We start from the raw sequence: 22,840 nt of genomic DNA on the forward strand, positions 1-22,840 counted from the left end.
TTTCGGAAAAAAAGTCCCATATTTATTGCATTGATGAAGTTTCAAAATTTGTTGACATAAATTACTTACATTTATCGCAATTAAAATGTATACAGTTGCACTTGAAATTGATCAAGCCCTCATTGTGAATTTTGCTTTATTTTGTTTGTTTAATGCAAACTCAAAACAAAATAAAAATAATTTACAATGGGGATTGTATAATTCTGAGTGCAACTGTATTTAGAGTGGTCAGTGCTATAGTGCATGTATTGAATATCAAAATTGATACTGTATGTATGCTGTCTGACACTTCAAAATGGCTACTCCTTTGAAAAATACTCTTGACACAGCAGCGCTATTAACCTGAAAATAAAGAAAAAATATGACACACTCACACACGCACACACACACACAAAAATTCAACATTTGTCTGCCATTCTGAATTGAGTCACTCACAAGTGTGCAATCAGAAATAGAATCCATCAGTAGTACAAACTATATAGTAAATATTAGACTCAGTAAAGACAAATAGTAATATGGCCTCTAACACTATTATTGGCTATAAAACACAATGCCCATCTAATGAACGAGTGGAGCCCACTGAGGTTGACTGATATGTACTGTACTGTACTGTATGGACGCTGCGTGTGTACCGTGCACACACACCGATGTATATTTCTACACAAGAGACTGATTAATGCCAGTGATCCGTCCATTGGGGTTCTTCCATTTGTGATCCTGAAGTTGTAGTTGTGTGGGGAAATGTCTAACGCAGGACGAGGATAAAATGGCGGTTCTACGGCCCCCCGCTGTAGGAATAGTCTGCCTTGTTGTGCATCACCAACTTGTTATCCACGAAGTAGAAGCTGTCAGACTGCGTCTCATAAGGATGTAGGATCATTTCATGCACTTCGGAGAGAGAACACAAGAGATTTGGGATTTACACGATGGGATCTTGATAAAGATGCATGTGAAGTGTGCGCCTGTGCTTACTGATGTCCTCTGACAGCGCCGGGAATTCGTAGATGTGCTCGCATGTGTTCTTGCTGCTGGGCATGCAGAAGCCAAACTCAAAGTCAAAGCTTTTGAGCAGCTGGTCACGGAAGTAGTGTCTCTCGATCATACGGAAGTTGTTGATGGGCGTGTCGCCCACTGTGAACTCCACCCTGTACATACGTGCACAAGAGGACCTGCTCAATGCTTGGCATTAAATCCATTGCATTTCCATTCATTTGGTCATTTAGTACTACTAATCCTGAACTGGAGCCTATCCCAGTCACACTTGAGGACAATTTAGAGTCTCTAGTGAACTTAATATGCATATTTTGGGGATGTGGGAGGAAAATGGAGTAGTTCCCCACATAAGTCCAGGCTGAATTCAAAGCCAGAACGACTTGTCTGTGAGACACCCATGATTGACAAATTCAAGGGAAAACCACAAAATCCTTCAACAATCTTGTGACAAGTATCAAAATGTTCTTGTTTTTTTTAACACACACAAACTAAAAGCACGTCTAAAAACTTCAAGGTAGGGCTTAACAAGAAGAAACTGATGTTTGAGTTGGTCACCTGTCCAGACACAGTCTCAAGTTTTTTAATGCACAAGATTAGACACATGCAATCCAGAAAATGATATTTAAATGTTACACTTAGGGGGAAAAAGTAGGCTAATAAATTGAGAATAAAAGCACAAATACTGCGGATTTCAGAAAACAACAGGTTGAATGATACAGCACTCTACAAGAAGCAATGAAGTCTGTAAAATTAAATAATAATAAAAAAAATCCAAAAATTGTTACAACTATAATGATGAAAATGGTAATATTAATGATGATTATAATAATGGTGATAATAATAACAATAATAATGGTAATAATGATAAAGATTGTAACAATAATGATAATAACAATAATAATATTACAATGATAATAATAACAGGGGAAAACAAGACTGTGGCATGAACATGATTATATCTTGCAAAAAGCATTTATAAGCTTTTGCTTCAGCCTACTCCTTTTGGGCTTGTGATCAGATAGTTGAATACAAATGTAAATAATGGAAAATTATATTTTGATTGATGTAAGAAATGCACTGTAATGTTTAATATATTAGCCCAAATAAAATTAAAAAACAAGAAATGCTAGCCCTGTATTTGCAGGTTGATACCAAAATCAATCTCGCCCACACTTCATGATTAGCTTCGGTATGGTTAGAGTGTTCTGTTAATTCAGACCAGTTTTGACTCTATCCCTGTGGTGCTGTTTATTGCTGGTAAGAGGAAACCTTGATGAGGCAAGAGCAAGCACAGCCCTCATTAGGTCAATTTTGTTGAAGATCAACATACGGATGCTTTTATCTCCATTCTAGAGCCACTTTCATCTCCTCAGACATCCTACATGTGGGTGTTTTTTTTGTACTGGATTCTGGATTTAATATTGCGGGCAGTGATTGTGTGCTAAAAACTTGTAGTTGTTTTTTGCGTTGACCAACATTGACAGCTTGCCTGTTCTGTATGTTCTCACTTGTCAGCCCACACAACCTCCTACATCCTGTCTGACTCTTCTTTGGAGCAGCAGGACTGAGTGTATCATTCAGCTTTTATTTCTTTCTCCCTTACTCTTCTTCTTTATTCCCATCTTTTCTCACATGAACTGAACGCTGACTTACGTGGCTCCGACCTGCCGCAACTGCAGGAAGGCTGGGGTGAACTGATATCGTACGAAGCGCCCAGCGTTGGGGTCACAGTGCTTTCTGCCCCCTGCTAAAAAGCAAAGGAAAGAAATCATAGTTAAAGAAGGATTAACTATATAAACAATGGAGCTTCCAAAGATACAGTTCACCATTATTTTCAAGAAATATACAGTAATTTCCGGTGTATAAGCTTATACCTTATACTCCTTAATTAGCGGTGTGGCTAACTCATGACTGTTCTAATCTTGTGACATCTCCTTTACTTGTAACTACTAATCGTTTAAATTCTGTGCTTTGGCAGGAGCCAATTACGAGCCGATCACCAGCTAGAGGGGAACTCACAAGAGCTTGTCAACCCATTGGAAATCGCAAGAGGTCAGTCTGACTTACGGTGTCATCTTAAAAAGAAAGCTAAAATCATCACACAGCAACTTAACACTCAAATGGTAGCTAAGAAATATACAAGTACCAATACCGCTTAAAAATAAACAATTGAAACTTTTTCCCCACAGTGCATTTTGTTCCAGCAAAGCAATTGTCAGGCCACTGCATTGCCCCCAAGGGAGGCCGATGTCATTGCAGTGCCCTGGCAGCCATTACCAATTGAATGTCTTGCTGGGACAAAATGCATTGCAGGTTGTTTTATATCGTATTGGTACTATTGGTGTATTTCTTGGCTACCTTTTGAGTGTTAAGTTGCAGTGTGATGAGTTTAGCGGGGTTTTTTTTGCAAGATGACACTGTGAGCCAGGTTTTTATATAATGAGTAATGACCTTCTTGAGAGCTCATGTGTGGCATAAAATGACATTTTATGACGTGGACATGTGCGGCTTATATATGTACAAATCTGTTTTCCTCTCTAAATTGATACATTTACTAAAAATTTAAAACATGTCATATGTCATACATGGCGTTATATGCAATGTAAAAAAGGAAAAAAAGTGAAACATCACAAAACAAATGTTCCCTTTGTGGTCTGATTTGCAGGTTTTGAGCTGACCCGGTAGTGGAGGTTTGGTGATTTCAAACAGGACTGTCCCCGTCTCCATGTCACGGATTTTAAATCTGGTGAAGTCGATCATGTGGACGTTTTCCTCTGGAGAACAAAGGTAGTCTGAAACACAAAGGAAATAAGACCGTATTCACATACACTAGAATAATGTAATGCAGAGTGTTGATTGTTCCCAATTAACACAAAAAATGTAAACAGGACACATGTCACCCCACACATATTGACTGTTTTTCTGATCTACACAGGAAAAAAAAAAATCTAGAATGAACTTCTTTGACAACCACACTATGTGTGTATACATGTGTGTGAGATGCTACTTTGTCAACATGGGAGGAGGATTAAATGTAAGAGGCTTATTGTGTTTTACCATCACATGGACTGACCAGTGACACACACACACACACACACACACACACCTTGGAAAGTCTATGTTACCAGTCCAATGTTACGTAATCCATTTGACCACATGAATAATTAAACACACAACACTTAAAGACATACAAAACACAAGTGTAACACACAGGGCAGCAACAGTGTGTGTGCACCTGTGTGTACATGCACACACATTGCATGGTCTACTGTTTGTGGGGGGGTTAGAGAGCAGATGGCCCACATAGGATTTTGCCACCTGCTTGAGGATATTTATAGAGGTTTTAATAAAGTAAAGCACACTATTCTGTAGCTATTTAGAGCCGACTATTTAAAGGTAGCTATTTTGGCTAATACATTGGACATGTGTGTTTGCATGCCACTGCATTAGCAGCAATTGCAATATTTTATGTTTATATAATATTAGTATAATTAGTACATAACTAATGCATGTTTATGAACGCCTACTTAAAATATACTGTATTTCTTCCAATGGAATGTTGATTTTTTTCGTTTCTGCTCCTAAACCCACAAGGTCTCTATTATTCTGGCCTTGAAAAACTTTGTAAGAGGTTTAAGAGCGGTCTCTCTTAAATACAACACCGACTTGCAACACTTTTGAAGGGGGGCATGTGAGCAGCTTACCAGCTAAGAGACTCAGAGGTGTACAGTCCGGGCCTTCTCTGCTGGCCTAAACACTATCAAAAGCACTGACCTACATTTATAACTTAGATTGTAGTATTAGTTCCATGAAATTGTACTAATTTATTCCCAACAGTGTTCATTTTGTAGTCTCGTACTTGTCTGAGCCCTTTATAACAGAGGCGTTCTTTTTACACTCGTAACATTTGGCTGAGCATCAAATTTATCACTGATCACCGAGGTACTAAATGCATCGCCCGCCACTGATGAGACTACACTGTCTAGTCTTCTGCAGCATCACACAAGTCTAAACACCGGAATTCATTGCATGACAACACAGAGCATCTACAATACATACCAATGCATATGTTAAATATGTATTCAAACAGAATGGTATCAAGCAAGTTATATCTATCACACGCCGGCATCATGTTTGTGTCTGTGTTTTTAATTTGGGGCGCTAATCCAAATCATAAGCTTTTGCTGACTCTTCTATTCTTAACACCGTGCCTAGAACTCCGCAGGCCTCATCCAGCCCCCATAATCCATTTGCATGAATAGCCTCCTCATCGTATCATCACATTATCGCACCTATATTTGATTATTAGGAATTTCACCAACAAATTAATGTATAGCTAGTTCTGAAACTGTAGTTTCAGCAGTAGTACTATGCAAAAGTCCACCACTCATTTTATTGTTTTAATGAGCTTTTCCACGGCAATCATTACAAAATAGGTGTCCATCCAACAGAAATTATATTAATTATTAACTAGTTATTTGCTTTGTCACTTATGACACAAAATCTAAGATGTCAAGGTACAAAAAGTATGAAAGTGGCCCCCTTAGAGGTTGGTGACCCACACATTTTCCAGTAAAAAAACATGGTTCATAATTCCCTGGCTTTAATTGTGTAATGCAAACCCAAGAAACAATGTACTCAATGTTCAGGAGTGTAGTCACAGCTTAGACATTTGGAGCCACGGTCTGCTCTTTTTTCACAGTCGCTTGTGGCTACAAAATGAGATGTGTGCTGTGTGCCGACAAAAGTATCACAATGTAAAAACTGACTGATAAGTCAGTTTGTGCTGGGAGCATGGAAAAGATATGCTTTCTCGGAAGGAAGTCCGAATCTTGCATACTAACTGATAAATATACATACAAGACCACGCACCTCATGATCAATTTTTCCAGGGGAGTCAGACCTGAGTGGGATACCCAAGAGAAAATTGGCTGACTTTGTAAAACATTATGGCCAGCTGTTTATGTTTTTGTATTGTTTGGACGTTTCTATGCTTTTACCCCATTAGCCTCTTTTCAAATGATCAATACTCAGCACCATTTTTAAAGGTGTAGAATTTTAGATACAGTTTTTGTATTAAAGGTCGGAAAGCGGTGTATGTGTTCTAACATGCACAACCAACCGCTTGGCATAAAGGTGAAGAAATATGTCATGCTAAACTAATACAAAGAAAAAGCGCTCCTTGGTTTCCTTTAGTGTTGTCACCTAGCAACCCTGATGATATGTATGGCAGATGAATTAGCTTTTTCCTTGCCTTCATCCACCTGGCTGCTCTGCTCAACTTGGTGTGCAGCAGCAAATCAAAGGCAATTCCGGGCGAGGGAGGCAGTGAGGCTATGGAAATGAGGTGTTTCACTTCAAGGAGTTGATGAAGGTGTTTACATGGACATTTACAACACAAGGCAATCTCCAGATTTCTTTATATTATGAATATTAAGAGAATAAATGACTGCTATAAGCAGTTTTTTTCTGAATGCATGGAGATATTCTGACAAGATCATGAGGTCCATTGTTGTGCCATTGAGCCACAACCATCACATAATAATGATAATGCATAATAATGCATCCCTATGTTACAAAACTCAGTATACAATTCCTGGAAGCTGAAACCGTACTAGTTCTTGCATGACCAGCGCACTCACTGGACATGTGAGCATTTTTTGGATGTAAGAATTATGTATATCTAAAGTGCAGTAAGGCAGCAATGTTTTTGAAAGAGTTAAAGCGCTAACTACAGACTCACTGCTGCTCTACTCTCACTACTTCATGGACAGCTGTTTCACTCAGGCCATAAGTGAGAACACCACACCCCACACCATAACCCCCCCAGATGGTGATGGCCATGTGCTTCAGACTTCAGGCCCTCATTTAAAAACACTTTAAGTATTCAGAATTCTGGTGCTGCAGAAACATTTATTATACACCACATCTTTTACAGCCTGTGCAATGTTAATGTAATTGTGGCATCATTATTCTTGCTGATCAGATAATACAATATACAGAAATGTGGAGATGTATGTGAGCTGGAAGGTGCTTGTCACTGTCGTCCTTCCACAGAGAAAAAGCAAGCTTTTTTATCCTGGCACTAGCTAGCAGCAAATGCATGCAATATATTGTTATGATCTGCTGAATGAATGGATTTGACTTCAATACATTTCATGCAAAGACTGTCCGACACCTTTCGAGAGGAAAAATAACTTGATTTGCAGAAACCGACAGGATGTAACCAAAGGGACACTCCTAAAGAGCAAGTGCGATGCCACTTATAGCGCTTTAATCCCACAGATTAGCATAGAATTACAGACTTTCAGATGCAGGGATTGACTTCACATAACACATTCCCTTCTGTCGGACTCTCCTATCATCATCATCATCTTCTGAATGCAGGTCACAATAATCCATAGTCTGGGGCAGCTGGTAATATTATCATGACGCGACCATCAAATGCTACAGCGCACATTCAGTGGTGACCGAACTTCCTATTTTCCCAGGATACATCATGTTTCTACATTCTGTCCTGATCGTGCTGTTTTTCATTCGGACATTAAATTGACTAGCGTTAGGGAAGTCTACTGTATGTGACGTAATCCCGAAGAGGCTGCCGAGTGGACCGCTATTTGAATAAGTACACAAAAAGCCAAAGAAAAAGAAAAACATATGTTGATCCATCAGAGTTAATCCTCTGATGCTGCTGAGTTGAAGTTTTGTGAAATTGTCATGCGTCATTATTTTTGTGATATTTTCTTGAACTGTTTGCAATTTGTGTCTTTGGTTATTGATAGTATTCTGTAATATAACAATTTTCATACAGAAGAAGCATATTTTAGATGGACTGAAATTATAAGGCATCTCTGAGTAAACTTCCAGTATTATTTGATTATGTCTTTGCTTAGGCATACTGATCGGTTCATCGGTTCCAGATGTATAGCCTTTCTTTGGGGGGCTAAAATACTCGATGGTTTTGTTGGTGACAGTTGGTGACAAGGGTACTTAAGAATTTTCATCTGCATTGTAAATAAAGTGTCACATACCTGCAATATGCTGGGAGATACATAAATACTACATAAATATACAAATTATTCTCCTCTAGGCCAAAACACTTCACAGCCTACTCCTCCAAACACCCTTACTCTGTTGTGATTGGTCAGAGGTTGGCTGACTTTCCAAAGAATGTCAAACTGAAGAAAAAGAGTTATTATTGAATAAGGCCAATTGTCTGTATATTGTACTTTGGAACCTAAATCGAAAATGTAGAAAAACTAACGAAAGCCAAAAAAAAAACAATGGTAAGACTAGAAAGGTATTGGTAATCCACAATACAGTATAATAATATCGGGGTTGTAATATTGCTCCCTCACTATATCGCAGTTTTTCCTAAATTAATAACTTAATTAATAATCATGTCAAAAAGTATTGCAAGAGAAGTTATATGTAGTATTCTGGTCGCGAGACATCAGTATGTTCTGAGACATGACATTAGATTACATTGCCCAACCGACCATGGCTGAGATCGAATGAAAAAAAAGGTTATCCTCCCATTCTGTGTGGAAGTGGTATGTTTTTGTCTTCCTTGTCCTTCTTCCTCACTTTGTGTGAAACACTTTCTTTATAATAAATGAATTGGGGAGGCTAACTGGTTAGCTCAGTAGCTTATATTCACTTTATTTTTAGTCAATCCTATGTCAGGGAAATTTGCTTATCGTGGTCGGGTCTGGAACCAGTTAACCACGATAAAAGAGGGACAACTGTAATAAGAACCCTGTTGGAACAATGTTTTTTAAGGCAGCGTGTTTGTGTCGCAACTGCATCTCTCCAGAGGAAAAGCTCTGACTTTCTGGCACCTGTTGGTTTGCAGACCAGTTTTTCCCAACCTTTGTATCCCCGGAGCTCTTTTGTCATACCATGAGTACCCCCTCACTCATACCTAATGATCATTCTGTTGATCAACTGTTACGATTTTCTGAAGTTCATCTCCATGGCTCCTCCAAACTCCTTCCATGTCCATGTTTTTTTGCCAATGCCATCTACCTCCAGAGTCCCATGGACCAAAAAGTCCAACTAGGACTTCTTTTTCAACTTGACAGCATCCCTCACTACCAATTGGTTCTGGGATTACTGCCACTACAGGCACCACAACAAAGCCTCAACAAAAGAAGCACAATACACGGCCCACTCAGACTCAATGTCAACATGGTTAAGGCTGTCCCCCAGGTGAGGGTTGAAGCTCCTGCTAAGTGCCTGCCAGGTCTAACCAGCATCTTACTCCACCAACTGAGCCAACTTACTCAAAGTGGTGGTTGGTTGTTTCCAAAATTGTCACTCATCATTGGAGTCTTTCGAACTTTTAAACTACTCTGCCAGGTCCCTCCACTATGACCTTCTTGTTGTGGGTGACTACCCGGGTCATAAACGGATCAACATCCCTGACGATTGTTGTGAAAACTATCCCGACCAATTTACTGACTATTTATTTCACGTCCTACATTTTGACACTGGAAGCATTAAGTACCTGTGGTGTGTCATGTCCGTGGTGTTTCAGACCTCCTGACGTAATCCAGATTACACGTTAGTGATGAGTAGAGATTACTGCACCATCATGACTGATTTAAGTATTAACTCACTGATACAGCCCTGATAAAGCTTTTCCACCGAGGAGATGACGTACCCCTCGTCAGGTGGAACACATATTTATGAGAATTTGTGAACATTTCAAAGCTAATAAGCTAATAACCGTTGTCAATTATTATGTTGGCTGGATAAGCCATATTAAAACACATAAGTAAAGCAATAAATACCGCTATGAATAGGCATATGGGATTCAAGTCAGGAAAAAAATAACAAATGGTTGCACAGACTTTTTGATGACCTCTAATACTGTAATTGATTAATCTATTAGTCTATGGACCTGTTACAGTGTCTTGAGGAGAGGATCCACGCACAAGTAAAGTCACATAGAACTCAAGTACAATATGCTGTTAGTCCTGTTTGTGTAGGATACTAAAAGTGTAGAGTTTTGTTGTCATACCATCTGAATTCATATTTGAATGCAAATGTTGCAGGATAAATGCACAATGCATCATATCTGTCACAGATGGCCACCACTGATCTTCATGCAGCGGCAGGTCCCAGGTTGCCAGGTTCGAACAGACTATACTTACTGTTGGTGATCTTTTGTAAGCCAAGCACATCCTCGGGCGTGATGACGCTGTTTCTGCGCAGTTCTTCCTCGGTGGTAACAGGGATGCCCATGTCTGATGAGTTGCAGCCTTGCTGCACTTTCATGTCCGGTGAGGAGCACTTGCGCGTGAAGCAGGAACACACTGGCGGGAACGAAGAGCTTTTCTGATAGGATGCGTGGAGAGCCGTGCGATGCCGTCGGCGTCGTCGTGGCCGCAGGAGGCGATTTGGTTGCGTCGAATGCTGCCTTAATACAACACCACCGCCGCCACCGTGCTGAGAACAGGCTCAGTGCCCCGGTCCAAAATAGCCCATTCTCCGCGTCTCGCACCTCCCCTTCTCCTCTCGATCCGGTAAAAGATCACAATCAGCCCTTAGCTCCCTCCCTCCTTTACTCGCTCAAGGCTCATCGGCTCTCTCACAGGCTATTTAATCCAAATCCCGCAGCTTTGAGGGAGCACTGAGCACGCCTGGCAGTCTGCACTCGTCTCGTCAACACTGTGACCATTTTACACACTCCCTCTCTCTCTTTCTCTGCTCCTCAGGTAAACATGTCTTTAATATCTGACCTGCACACACTTTGCTGGGGCGGTGCACCACTAAATCCGGCAGATGGTGCTATTCAGCTTTCTTTTTAATATACTGTATTAACATCATATACAGTATATACGCAATTTCATTATTAGTAATGCAGTATACGCAGTGTATATAAAGTATATACAATGCAAAAGTCTTTATTTTTATTTTCGTGATATTTTCGCACTTGTTATTTACATTTAAATCCAACTTTATTGAGCAATTTTATATTTGGCTTATGGTTGACAAATCAGAATTAACCTTAAATGCTCTACAGTCGTCGCTCGCCGCATTTTTGTTCAAAGTTTGCGGCTTTTACGTTTTTCATATATTCACATACAAGTCTAGAGGCTGCAGCGTGGGCCGCTATTTTGAATATGCAAAAAGACAAAGAAAAAGCAAAACATGTTGATTCGTAAGAGTTTATCTAATTGAAGTTTCGGAAATATCATGCGTCATTATTTTTGTGATGTTTTTTTTTAACTGTTTGGAATTTGTGCCTTTGGTTATTGATATTACAGCATACAGCATATAAGCAATTTCATCTATTAGTAATGCAGTATACACAGTGTATATACAATATATACAGTGCAAAAGTCTTTATTTTTATTTTCGTGAAATTTTTGCATCTGTTGTTTACCTTTAAAACCAACTTTATTGAGCAATTTTATATTTGGCTTATGGTTGACAAATCAGAATGAACCTTAAATGCTCTACAGTCATCGCTCGCCGCATTTTTGTTCAAAGTTTGCGGCTTTTTTTCATTTTTTTCAAACATATATGCACATACAAGTAAATTGTATGTACATTTTGCCTAAATTAAACATTTTTAAACATAAAATAACTAAATTGCCTAAAATTCATATCGTGGATGTAGTAGTCCTAGTTATTCACTAGGTGTCAGTAATTGTTAGGTGAGACGGGCACTATTCATTCATTCATTCATTTTCTACCGCTTTTTCCTCACGAGGGTCACGGGGGTGCTGGAGCCTATCCCAGCTGTCTTCAGGCGAGAGGCGGGGTACACCCTGGACTGGTGGCCAGCCAATCACAGGGCACATATAGACAAACAACTATTCACACTCACATTCATACCTATTGACAATTAAGAGTCAATTAACCTAGCATGTTTTTGGAATGTGGGAGGAAACCGGAGTACCCGGAGAAAACTCACGCATGCACGGGGAGAACATGCAAACTCCACACAGAGATGGCTGAGGGTGGAATTGAACTCGGGTCTCCTAGCGTGGCCTGCACGCTAACCACTCGACCGCCGTGCAGCCTGCACTAGACTTTATCAACGGGAAAAAGAGACTGTAATTTCACTCACATAGTGAAGCCAATGATAGAATGACATTTTAAGGAAATAAATAATTGCACACTGCAACAGAATCACACAAAATAAGAAGAAAAAAAACAGTACTGTTTAAAATGTGTATTTATTTCCATTGGAAAGTTTCCAGATGCCAGCATCCCTGAGAAGGTGTAAATCTAAATCTTCTTGACGGGCCCATGGATGAGCTCAAGTGGACCAGCCAAAAGGTGATCATGTCTGCGTGAAGTACAATCCTGCATATCCACGCTTCCTCTTGTTCAATGATGACATGTCATTGGAGCGGAGGTCCTGTGTGGATGTCATGACACGATACCTCCAGTGTTGATATGAAATACTATGTTTTTCTAAGGGAGACTGCTGTGATGTGTAAAGCTGACTGGCATCATTGTAACTGGAACACAGAGGTGTGAGTAAATGCAATAAAAGGGTTGAAATAGCCCCGAAACATATTTTCAACACAAACGGCTAACTATGAAGAAAACATGATCTTTTTCGGATGAGGTCTGGAGACAGAGAGCATTTGCCACCTACTAATTTTTTTTTACCAATAGTACAGCTACTCTGGAAGTTTGTGAACTTCACATATACTCCCATAATTGTGCTGACAAAATCAGTAACAATATTCAGAAGCAATCTGCTTGTGCAGGAAAGTGGTCACGAATTTGAAAGGTCCTGCTAGTTGATAAGCTTGACCTTTTTTTTGCCAACGGAAGCCTGTCCGAGTCTATGCGCTCATCTCGAAGCAGCCTCTGCGGTGCGTTTGCATGTCTTTCACCCTGCGAATGGACTGGATCTGAGGGTGGTGGGCTCCCCACTCATTCCAGTGCTTGTAGGCGCCCATTTCCAATATATACTGGTAACCACGGTAGCCAGGATACTGGTAAGCCACCCACCTATGAAGAAGATCAATATGTCAATTGCTTCTCATAACATAAATACACCTTTACATAAAGGAAAGTCAAGAAAATTAAATAAAATCAGAATAGAATAATATAAAATAGTTGTTATCAGTCATGCTGACTGCAGTGCATCACACTGAGGTGTTGTGACACACTTATGGATTTAAATTAAACATCAACACCTTACATATGTGCCAATATTAAACTGAAAAAGACTCATCATCTAGAGTTTTATGCATGCAAAGCAACTGGCGGCGCCAAACAAGCAGAGCTTTTCCTCCTGTCACACCGGTCACCTGAAGCCACAGAGACCACCAGGATAAAAATAAAACTGGCTGATATGTTGGGCTAGTTTGCAAAACTGTTGTTTGTGATTTTCTATTTGTTACAAGTTAAGCAGTTGATGTTTGCTAAATACAAGGATGAAGAGTCTTGCACCAGTCATGCTACATGTATATATATCACTATATTGACAGTTACTATGGTACCCATTATGACATTGTATGGTCATGTCACCTCATACTTCGGTACGTGACAAAAAAAAACCTTAAAATATATTAGGAAAGCAGGAAGTGATCAAATGTAACAGCTACGGATTGTTAAACTACCAGATGGAGACTACCAGATACCAGACTACCAATTGATGCACTCAATTGTAATCTGATGCATGTTCAAATGAAATAAAACCATTACCTTTACCATTACAATCTATCAGTTGTTTTCCCAAAAAGGTGATCTTGAAAAAGAAGTGTGGTCTCATACAATATTTGCGTCAATAGAGTACAAATTTGTAGTCCTAACAAAATCTGTGTACTCTACATGAAACAATTTGTTCATCTTTACACGTCATTTTCTCATAGTTAGACACATTTAGAAAAGAAAATACTTACATTCCACCAGTGACCTGAATACTAGCAACGCGGTCCTGGAAGCCGTAAGACCAAAGGCTTGGAATATCCTCATCACACACCTCCATCTTCCGACCTTCAAAGTTTGTGCACTCATACAGGCAAATTTTGTGGTCCTGAGGATCCTAAAAACACACACAACACTTCATGGTTTAGTGTGTGTCTTACGTCATGTAACATGAATACGTAAAGAACAAAAATCTATCCATCGTGTTCAGGGTCATAGCTGACTTTGGGTTCACCTTAGACTGGCCGACTCACGGTAACAACTATGGACATTTTAGAGTCTCAACCATAACTTAACATGCATGTTTTTGGAACGTGGGAGGAAAACCTACACAAGCAAGAGGATAACATTCAAATTCCACACTTAGATTTGAATCCAGAGCCCCCAGGCTGTGAAAAAATGTGCTAATCAAGTTCTCAGCCAAGCTAAGTTGTCTTAAATGTATCATATCGTTGACTGCGTCTGGAAATGCACATGTTGTAGATATGTACAGTATGTACCGGTACTTCTCCTGAACTTACCATTTTGACTGGCCTGACTGACATCAGGCGGTCACACCTATAGCTGTTGGACCAGGTGTCCCAGCGGGGGTACTCTCCTTTCTCCAGGATGAACATCTCACCGTTCATGTTTTGCTGCTCAAAACCCACCCAACTGCATGGAGACATACAAGACAACACGTATATGACATCTATTTTTACTACAACGGACTGTACTTTACCACTAATTGTTTTGCTATCCAAATTTTCAGAAAGTTAAGGACCTGGGGCCATACTCTTAGATCTTCAATATCAAATTGACTGAATAATATGACTGGTATACGATAATACAGGCAATAGCGGTGTGTCCATCAATTTGTCGGTCAATTTCATAACGCCGGACTGGGGAGCTGAGACGGTCTGATCCGGAGGGTCGTAATACTTCAGATTTCACGGTACGTCATCACGTGTTGTTGCACTGTTGAGGCGGAACGAATGTGAACATGAGTGAACGGACTGACTCGATATGGCTGACTGGGTCTATACACAGGGGGAGATCACAGGCTAACGATAAATTGACCAAAATGAACAAAACGGATGTTGACAGTGAACCGGAATGATCCGAAACTGCTTGTAGGAAGTAAACACACATCTGATGCCATTTGTGGGCTGTGATTTTCGTTTTCTGACTGCAGTTTGCTATCCTATCTTGACAGCAGTTCTAATGACTTACGGTCCATTCTCTACCCGGATGGAGCCGATTCTCTCGAAACCCTTCTCGCACAGGTTATTGCACTCTCCAAACAGGTCCATCCTCCGACCCTGGAAGTTCTCAAATTCAAAGAGGTGTATCTGTTGAAAAAAAACAAGCATACAAGGGATTTATTTTGGAATATTTAGCTTGCACCCTGACCTCATCTGTGTGTCTTTTACGTAGTTACCTTGTGACTACGCAGCCCCATGGCAGAGTGGCTGCCAATGCTGCCTTGAGCACCCGAGTGAGACATGATCAGATCTACGGAGAAATAGGGAGAAACACATACACTTAAATAGTATTCCGGATGCACTTTTACTTGAAAAAAACAAGCTATTTGTTTTTAACGCTTAAATCACCAATGCAATCTAATCTTGGTTTCATCTTAATGGACTTCTCAGTCAGTTTCCAGTTATAACCTCTCCAATTTGTCCAGCCAGAGAAAAACCTATTTGCCAAAACGTCCCCGGTGTAATAAATCACACCCATGACAATATTCCATCTGCTCACTCTAGGCTGATGAGAAGAAAAAAACAGCACTAATCCTTTTTGCTATTTTCTGCAGGTTCCACAGTGAAAACTTACTGTAACACAGGCAGGCAGAAATGGGTCGACCTATGGAGAAAGTGATGGGCACTGTGTGAGCGAGAGGGTAATATATATACATTTACATCCACTGCCAGAGTACAGAGGGAGGATTGCTCAGTCCTCATTGGCCGCTCCTGCAATCAGGGGTCAAAGGTCACCATGCTTATCTGTGGCGGACAAGTCGTGCTGACTTGGCTGACTGTTTTGTTGTGCAGCTCTATTGTTAGAAGAACGGACATTCACTGTCATCAGCATAAAGTTAAACATACTCTCACGCACACACACACGGTCACGTTCAGCATCTTTTCACTACTTTAATCTCTTGGCTTCATCTCCAGTCTTTTTTTTGGTCCCTTTTTGGTAAAGCAGGTTCGTGAAGGCTCGAGAACTAACTTTTTGCGCCAGACGGGTTGTGCCATTATGATCCACAGGGTATGGTGATTGGCCACTTTTACATTTTCTAAACCAACCCATGTAGATATGCACAAATATTTGTATATTCCTCAAGGATAAAACAGCCTGCATCTCAGCTTTGTGTTTTCGGTGTATTATGAGTCTTACAATAGTATAATATAATAACATTACAGTATTATTTGAATATTTATATACACATTTATCCACAAATTGCAGCATATTATTTGTTTTGTTTATTTCTCATTCTAATTAAAAAAACAATATTATAATGATAATAATATATCATCAAAGACTAAAATATGTACTTTTTAAAAAAATAATTAATATTACACATTAATGCTACTTCTTCTCTTGATGTTATGACTTTATTATCCTAATATTTTGTCTTTATTCTTGTAAAAATTATTGCTTTTTTCATTTTTGTTCTTGCTTTTCCTTGTTTAATTGTTTTTTAAATTGTGCTGAGAGTCCATTAAAAAAAAGGTGAAAGTCATAAATAGCTGCTGTAGATGCTGTAATTATAACAGGGGAATAAAACGAATGTGAATGGGGTGTTAATTGGAAGAAAGCAATTATTGTATTCTAAAACTCGTTATATCAACACAAGAACAGAACCAGTGCTGTAATTCCATGAAGGTGCAAACTTTGTACATGTTCAATACATCATATATTGCACATTGAAGTGAGGTTATAGTGAAGTGATAGAATCTTTCCTGTTTTTGAGCGATTCATCACACAGAGTCATATGACAAGGTCAGTTGTGTAAATGGTTGTGTGTAGGTAAGTGGCTTTCTTTGTGTGCATGGCATGCACCGTCCGCCATAGTGTATGTATGTGCATGACGGAGCATGTGTGCAAACAGAAGTGACAAAGAGGAGGTGAAAGGACCCGAGATGGAATAGACTCAGTCAGATCCAGTAAGTATGCATTCTTGTAATACCATTTAAGCTTTTTGTGAGTCTAGAGAAACATTTGATCTTAATGGGAGAGGTTTTATACAGTGTCAGGCAAAAATTTGTAGGTTAAATAAAAGACAAATAAAGTAAAAACACAAAAAAGGGTTATTATTTTCAAAAAGTACATATAATGCCATTTTGCTTTGTTTCTTCATTGTTTTTTGTTTCTTTTTCAGTTGCTTCCATGTATTGGACTGGTGAGCATGGCGCTTTCATTAAAGTAGCGTTTATCAAAACAAACCAATCTGTAACTGCAACACAACGAGCGTTCCGTTTGCACTTCAATCTTGGTAGACATGATCCCGTACCAGCTCGAAACACCGTCTGATTTAATGAACTGAACTGATTTAATGTCTAAAACATAATGAAACAGAATGGCATTATATGTACTTATCAGAAATAAAACCACTTTTTTGTTTTTTTTACTTTATTTTGCTTTTATTTAACCTACAAAGATGTCAGATCATTATGCCTGACCCTGTAAATGTTGTTTTTAAATGACATGTTCTTACATCTTAACCACCAAGAACATGCACCACGGTGGTGATTCGTGTTCTGGCCGATGCGGTGTTTGCGCTGCTTTTCTTTTGCAACTCATGTGCTTATCTGCACTGGGCATATTGCCCTCCATCTCGGTCCACTGTGGCAAATAAAAATCCAGCAGCTCACCATCCAACAATGGTAGCAGCAGCAATGTGCTGACGGTGGTCCGGACCCATAGGCAGCGTTACTTCTCAGCACCGCCATGTATAAATAGACCTGTTTGCTCTGGGGTCAGGACGTGGTTTTTTTGTGGAGCCCCCCACTGTGAACACTAGACCGCCTCGTCTTTCTTTGGGGCCTGGTCAGGTAAGCCCTCCCTGTCAGTGCATTCAGACTATAGCAGAGCATTGTTGCTTTACATTTGTGTGTCCGGTCTTTGTTGTTCCTGCTGAGTCACATACATGTCGTGTATAAGTGAGGTCAGACATGCACCATACATTGGCAAAAAGAATTCTTGCTACGTAGCCGCAACATGAAGAATTGTGCCACTCATTCTGGTGTTTTAAGGGAACCAAAATATCACCTTTCAGTATGTGCAATGGCAATAATATATACAATCACAGTACATACACTACCGGTCAAAAGTTTATAGCAACAAATTACTACTAATTAGTACAATGCTGCTAACCGATGTTAACACGGGAAAAGTACCACAGTGTGTTCCGAACACTGTTTCTACACAGACAGAGGCGGTACTAAGTACTCCAGAGCCAACTGTACCTCCAGCTTTATATTTTTTACCCATTTTGGGGTCCTCGAAACAGGCCGTATTTTTAGAATTCTTAAGCGACTTGAATTTCATTATATAACTGGAAAAATTGGGGCGTTGTAAAACGTTTGAGCAGTAGTGTATATAAAGGCTGAATATTGATGCAATTCTTGAATTGGATTCAATTGAATTAGCTGTACTGAAATAATGCTGATATTGCTTTCCAGTTACTTCTAGTAAGTATTTCAAATGTTCCAGTGCCGTTACCAATAAAATGGTATGCATTACTATTCACTGATATCTCTCTGACGATTCAGTCGCCGTTGTTCACTAGTACTACACAGCAGGGTCCTGCCAATCAAAGTCAGAGTTTTATGCTGGCGATTCCGATGACATGAATCAAGCATACATTTTTTAAAATTGATTTATGAGTGCTAAAGTCGGATAATTCCACTATACAAGCCACTACGCTGCAAACGGGGATCGGCACAAGCTGTAGGCTGCAAAAGTACGAGTCAGAGGTGATCGGCTTTGAAATGGATCGATCAAGCTTCCCTTCTACACAGGAAGCTAAATACTGTATGTAGACAAGAAAAATGCAAGTCTTGAGCCCAATCTAACTCTAATTATATGTATATAATTACATTTCTTGGCTACATATAATATTTAGCTTCCTATATCTCTCTATATATATATAGATATATATATCACTATATTGACAGTTACTATGGTACCCATTATGTCATTGTATGGTCATATCACCTCGTACTTTGGTACGTGACAAAAAAATAATAAGAATTTTAAAAAGTTAAAAAAAAATTATATTAGGAAAGCAGGAAGTGAACAAATGTAACAGAGGGGTAGGATTTAATAAGCTATAAGCTTTAATAAGCTATACATACATACATATATGTCACTAAATTTACAGTTACTATGGTACTCATTATGTCATTGTATGGTCATATCATCTTGTACTTTGGTACATGACCAAAAAAAATAATAAAACAAAGTTACAAATGTTTTTTAATATATTAGGAAAGCAGGAAGTGAACAAATGTAACAGTTACTGATTATAAAAGTACCAGATGGAGGGGTAGGATTTAATAAGCTTTGCTTCTTCCTACTCCTTTTGGACATGTGGAACTGTGAACTGATTATGTGATGCATTCAATTGTAATCTGATGCATGTTCAAATGAAATAAAACCATTACCATTACCATTACCAATATTATTGAACATACATAACAATATTCCTTTGTTTCTCTGTTTTGAAGCTAAATCCCAACCACAAGACTCGATAGCATGGATCTGAATAATCCCAACCTACTGGGACCATGGAAGGTAAGTCATACCTACCTACAGTATATTCATGAATGATTTATAGCTAACCAGTGTTAAATCCTTTATACTTTTTACACTGTTGTGTGTATCTGCACATGCATGTGCATACGACATGTATGCATTTATGTCCTCTCCTAGATCACAGTTTATGACCAGGAAAACTTCCAGGGGAAGCGGGTGGAGTTTACCTCCTCCTGTCCCAATATTATGGAGTCCAGCATGGACAACATTCGCTCCCTGAAGGTGGAATGTGGAGCGTAAGTCACGAGTAATAAATATCCATGCATCCATTTTTGATACCGCTTGTCCTCATTAGGGTCAAAGATGAGCTAGAGCACGGGTCTCAAACATGCGGCCCGCGGGCCAAATGTGGCCCGCAGGACACTAGTTTGAGGCCCCCGCCTTGATATGAAAGTTTAATGTTAGTGCGGCCCGCGCAAGTTTGATATGGATGCTGTATGGTATCATGTACCCAAAAAAAATTATTACGTTTGATTAATGTTAAAGGTTAAATAACCTCCCTATCTGTGTGGAAGTGGTAAGTTTTTGGCTATTTAAGTTTAAAGGAAATAACTTGAAGGCTACCGTTTAGGTCGCTAGCTCTCTAGTGTGCGAGTTAGCATGTGTCTCAAGACCCTGCAGTTGCGCAATATGTTGTAAATAAAAAGAGTATGAATGTGACGATAGTCGTGTTTTGTCATGTCTACAGGGCTCTAATAATGCTTTGTTCATTATAATCTGAAAAAATAATTTGTCTACCCACCAACTATATGTGGTTTCTTAAGTTTTTATTATTTGCCGTTTTATTATTATTATTATATTTATTTATTTATTACTGATTGATTGATTTTCTTCATTCTTGATTTGTTTATTTATTTTTCATCTTATTTTGTGTAGAAAAATAAAAAGTAAGATATTTGAGAACAATGGAATGTTTTATCAGAGCTTTTCTTGTAGAAAATCGAAACCAAAGCAAAGTTTATTCATTTTTCTGTTTTTAATAAATGCGTTTTTCTGGGTTTTTTTTTTTTTTTGGAAAACCTGATGCGGCCAAGTCTCGCCCAGACCCTAGCTCCAGTGGCCCCCAAGTAAATTGAGTTTGAGACCCCTGAGCTAGAGCCTATCACAGCTGACTTTGGATGCAATTTTGTCTCCTAATATCTATTCATTTCATGTGGAGAGCAGTTGGACAGGATATGAGCACTCCAGCTTCTGTGGACAGCAATTTGTGTTAGAGAGAGGCGAATATCCGCACTGGGAATCATGGAGTGGCAGCAACGCCTACCACACCGAGAGGATGATGTCCTTCCGCCCCATCTGCTCTGCTGTGAGTCTATACCGTTGATTCAAAGATTAAACAGCTGACTCACTTGTCATTAGAGATGAGCGAACCGCTAAAAATAGGCCTTTTTATGATGTTTACTAATATGAGCCATACATGTGTGTGTAGAACCACAAGGGTTCTAAGATGGTGGTGTATGAGAAAGAGAACTTCATGGGACGCCAGTGGGAGATAAGCGACGACTACCCGTCACTGCAGGCTATGGGCTGGGGCACCAATGAGATTGGATCCATGCACGTTCAGAGCGGGGCGTAAGTTGATGATGTAAGGCCTACGGTACATATCAAACACCAGTTACCTCATCTTCTTCTTCTTCCAGGTGGGTGTGCTACCAGTTCCCTGGTTATCGTGGTTACCAATACATCATGGAGTGCGATCGGCATGGCGGCGAGTACAAACATTACAGAGAATGGGGTTCCCATGCTCAGTCATTTCAGGTGCAGTCGCTGCGTCGCATACAGCAATGAGACCTCCTCTTCTTTAAAAGTCTTCCTCCTCCTTCTCCTCCTCCTCATCCCTCCTTTATAATCATTCCAGCACTTCCCCAATGCTTCTCTTCCAAGATGTCTACTACTGATTTGTTGTGTTGCGAGATGGAAATGAAAAGACAGGATTGAATGGAACTGGAGTGAGAGAGAGAAAGAGAGCAGCAGTGGAGAAAAACTGGTGACCCACTGAGAGCGAAAATGAAAGTGTCTTGAGATGTTTGTCAAGTTATGAGGGCAAGAAAATGGACAACTCCAAATAAAGATTATAAGTTCATGCTTGTTAAGTATATTTCAATACGGTGTTCATTCCCACACACACATTAGCTACACCTGCATTATGCAAACCAAACATTTTAACTTTAATAGAATGGCCTTTATTGTCATTATACAAGATGTACAACAAGATTGGAGAGCTTCTCCTTTCAGTGCAATAGTAACTGAAATAGTAACAACTGTAAAAAAAACAGTTTAACAAGATATATACAAGATATCTAAGATATACACATGATATTGCACAGGAGCAGATATGTATTGCAGACATATTGCAGATATATTAATTTTAGTGCAATGATGAATGGTGTATACAGATGAGTAAAAGTCACATATGAATGTTTTGTATTGAGTGTATTAACCATGCATCATACTTACATACATACACACGACATAATTTTTATTTGTTATTTCTACAATATGTCGAGAACCAGCAGAAAAAAAGTTCAGACTGCAAAGGGCCCCAGTTTTGGACACCTTAAAATATACACTTTATATACATATATACATACAGTACATATAGAAATATATGGACACACACACATATTCTGTTCGCTAGCGACATATTGTAGAAATAAAACTAAACGATGTGGAGCCCACTATGGGATTATTAATTTTTTGTATTTTTAATATTTTATTTTTACCATTCACTTTTTATTTATATTATCTCCCTTTCTAATGTTTCATGTTGAATAAAATATAATAAATAATATAAATATAAATTAATTAATAAAAGTTATAAATTTATTATAAATATAAATTTATATAAATATTATAAAAATCGAGCTGAGAGCATCAAATGGCCCCCGGGCCACACTTTGGACACCGCTAGTGTATTTTATTGAGTCCCAAAAGTTACTCAAACAAATGTTTAACATATGTGACTGTTAAATTAATTAATTAACTGACATTAATTTTCTTGTTCGGCCAGCCTCCTTAAATACAATACAATACAATACAATACATACAATACAATACATAAAGTAATAAATACAGTTTGTAAAATCATTTGACGTCAATTTAAAATGAAATCGTCTGGTCCACCTTAAAAAAAACGCTT

The 22,840-nt window shown here is 39.0% G+C and overlaps 3 protein-coding genes across 4 annotated transcripts; 1 reads left to right on the top strand and 2 right to left on the bottom strand.

The window, feature by feature from the left end:
- unc119a1 (unc-119 lipid binding chaperone a1) lies at positions 1 to 10,670 on the bottom strand. 2 transcript variants are annotated; one of them, XM_058080641.2, is made up of 5 exons: positions 10,152 to 10,670; positions 3,672 to 3,785; positions 2,647 to 2,737; positions 973 to 1,145; positions 1 to 888 (listed from the first exon to the last, which is right to left on the bottom strand). In XM_058080641.2, exons 1-5 carry the CDS (start codon positions 10,273 to 10,275, stop codon positions 776 to 778), a joined length of 615 nt encoding a protein of 204 aa, XP_057936624.1. In that variant the 5' UTR covers positions 10,276 to 10,670; the 3' UTR covers positions 1 to 775. The 2 variants fall into 2 exon arrangements, with proteins under 2 accessions (XP_057936624.1, XP_057936623.1); XM_058080640.2 differs by having other exon boundaries at positions 2,647 to 2,740; positions 10,152 to 10,667.
- Positions 10,671 to 12,166: 1,496 nt separating this feature from the next.
- On the bottom strand, positions 12,167 to 15,836 carry crybb1l3 (crystallin, beta B1, like 3). The gene is made up of 6 exons (XM_058079882.2): positions 15,715 to 15,836; positions 15,317 to 15,390; positions 15,109 to 15,227; positions 14,418 to 14,550; positions 13,872 to 14,014; positions 12,167 to 12,975 (listed from the first exon to the last, which is right to left on the bottom strand). The coding sequence occupies exons 1-6, from the start codon at positions 15,794 to 15,796 to the stop codon at positions 12,807 to 12,809; spliced, it is 720 nt and encodes a 239-aa protein (XP_057935865.2). The 5' UTR covers positions 15,797 to 15,836; the 3' UTR covers positions 12,167 to 12,806.
- Positions 15,837 to 17,837: 2,001 nt separating this feature from the next.
- Positions 17,838 to 21,784, top strand: cryba1a (crystallin, beta A1a). Its single transcript, XM_058079921.2, has 6 exons — positions 17,838 to 17,936; positions 19,614 to 19,680; positions 19,819 to 19,937; positions 20,866 to 21,007; positions 21,131 to 21,273; positions 21,342 to 21,784. Exons 2-6 carry the CDS (start codon positions 19,642 to 19,644, stop codon positions 21,487 to 21,489), a joined length of 591 nt encoding a protein of 196 aa, XP_057935904.2. The 5' UTR covers positions 17,838 to 17,936; positions 19,614 to 19,641; the 3' UTR covers positions 21,490 to 21,784.
- Positions 21,785 to 22,840: the final 1,056 nt, after the last annotated feature.

The sequence above is a fragment of the Doryrhamphus excisus genome, linkage group LG8 (genome assembly GCF_037039965.1).
Source record: "Doryrhamphus excisus strain RoL-2023G ecotype Guam linkage group LG8, RoL_Dexc_Guam_v1.1, whole genome shotgun sequence".
Lineage (NCBI taxonomy): Eukaryota > Metazoa > Chordata > Actinopteri > Syngnathiformes > Syngnathidae > Doryrhamphus > Doryrhamphus excisus.

Coding starts and splice junctions, on each gene's coding strand:
- unc119a1 (XM_058080640.2), bottom strand. CDS start 10,275: ATGAAAGTGCAGCAAGGCTGCAACTCATCAGACATGGGCATCCCTGTT. Junction 2,741..3,671: donor CACCAAACCTCCACTACCGG/GTCAGCTCAAAA, acceptor TTTGCTTTTTAG/CAGGGGGCAGAAAGCACTGT. Junction 889..972: donor GGCGCTGTCAGAGGACATCA/GTAAGCACAGGC, acceptor CTCTCTCCGAAG/TGCATGAAATGATCCTACAT.
- crybb1l3 (XM_058079882.2), bottom strand. CDS start 15,796: ATGTATATATATTACCCTCTCGCTCACACAGTGCCCATCACTTTCTCC. Junction 14,015..14,417: donor CAGTCAGGCCAGTCAAAATG/GTAAGTTCAGGA, acceptor GTGTGTTTTTAG/GATCCTCAGGACCACAAAAT. Junction 12,976..13,871: donor ATTCAGGTCACTGGTGGAAT/GTAAGTATTTTC, acceptor TCTTCTTCATAG/GTGGGTGGCTTACCAGTATC.
- cryba1a (XM_058079921.2), top strand. CDS start 19,642: ATGGATCTGAATAATCCCAACCTACTGGGACCATGGAAG. Junction 21,008..21,130: donor TCCGCCCCATCTGCTCTGCT/GTGAGTCTATAC, acceptor ATGTGTGTGTAG/AACCACAAGGGTTCTAAGAT. Junction 21,274..21,341: donor ATGCACGTTCAGAGCGGGGC/GTAAGTTGATGA, acceptor TTCTTCTTCCAG/GTGGGTGTGCTACCAGTTCC.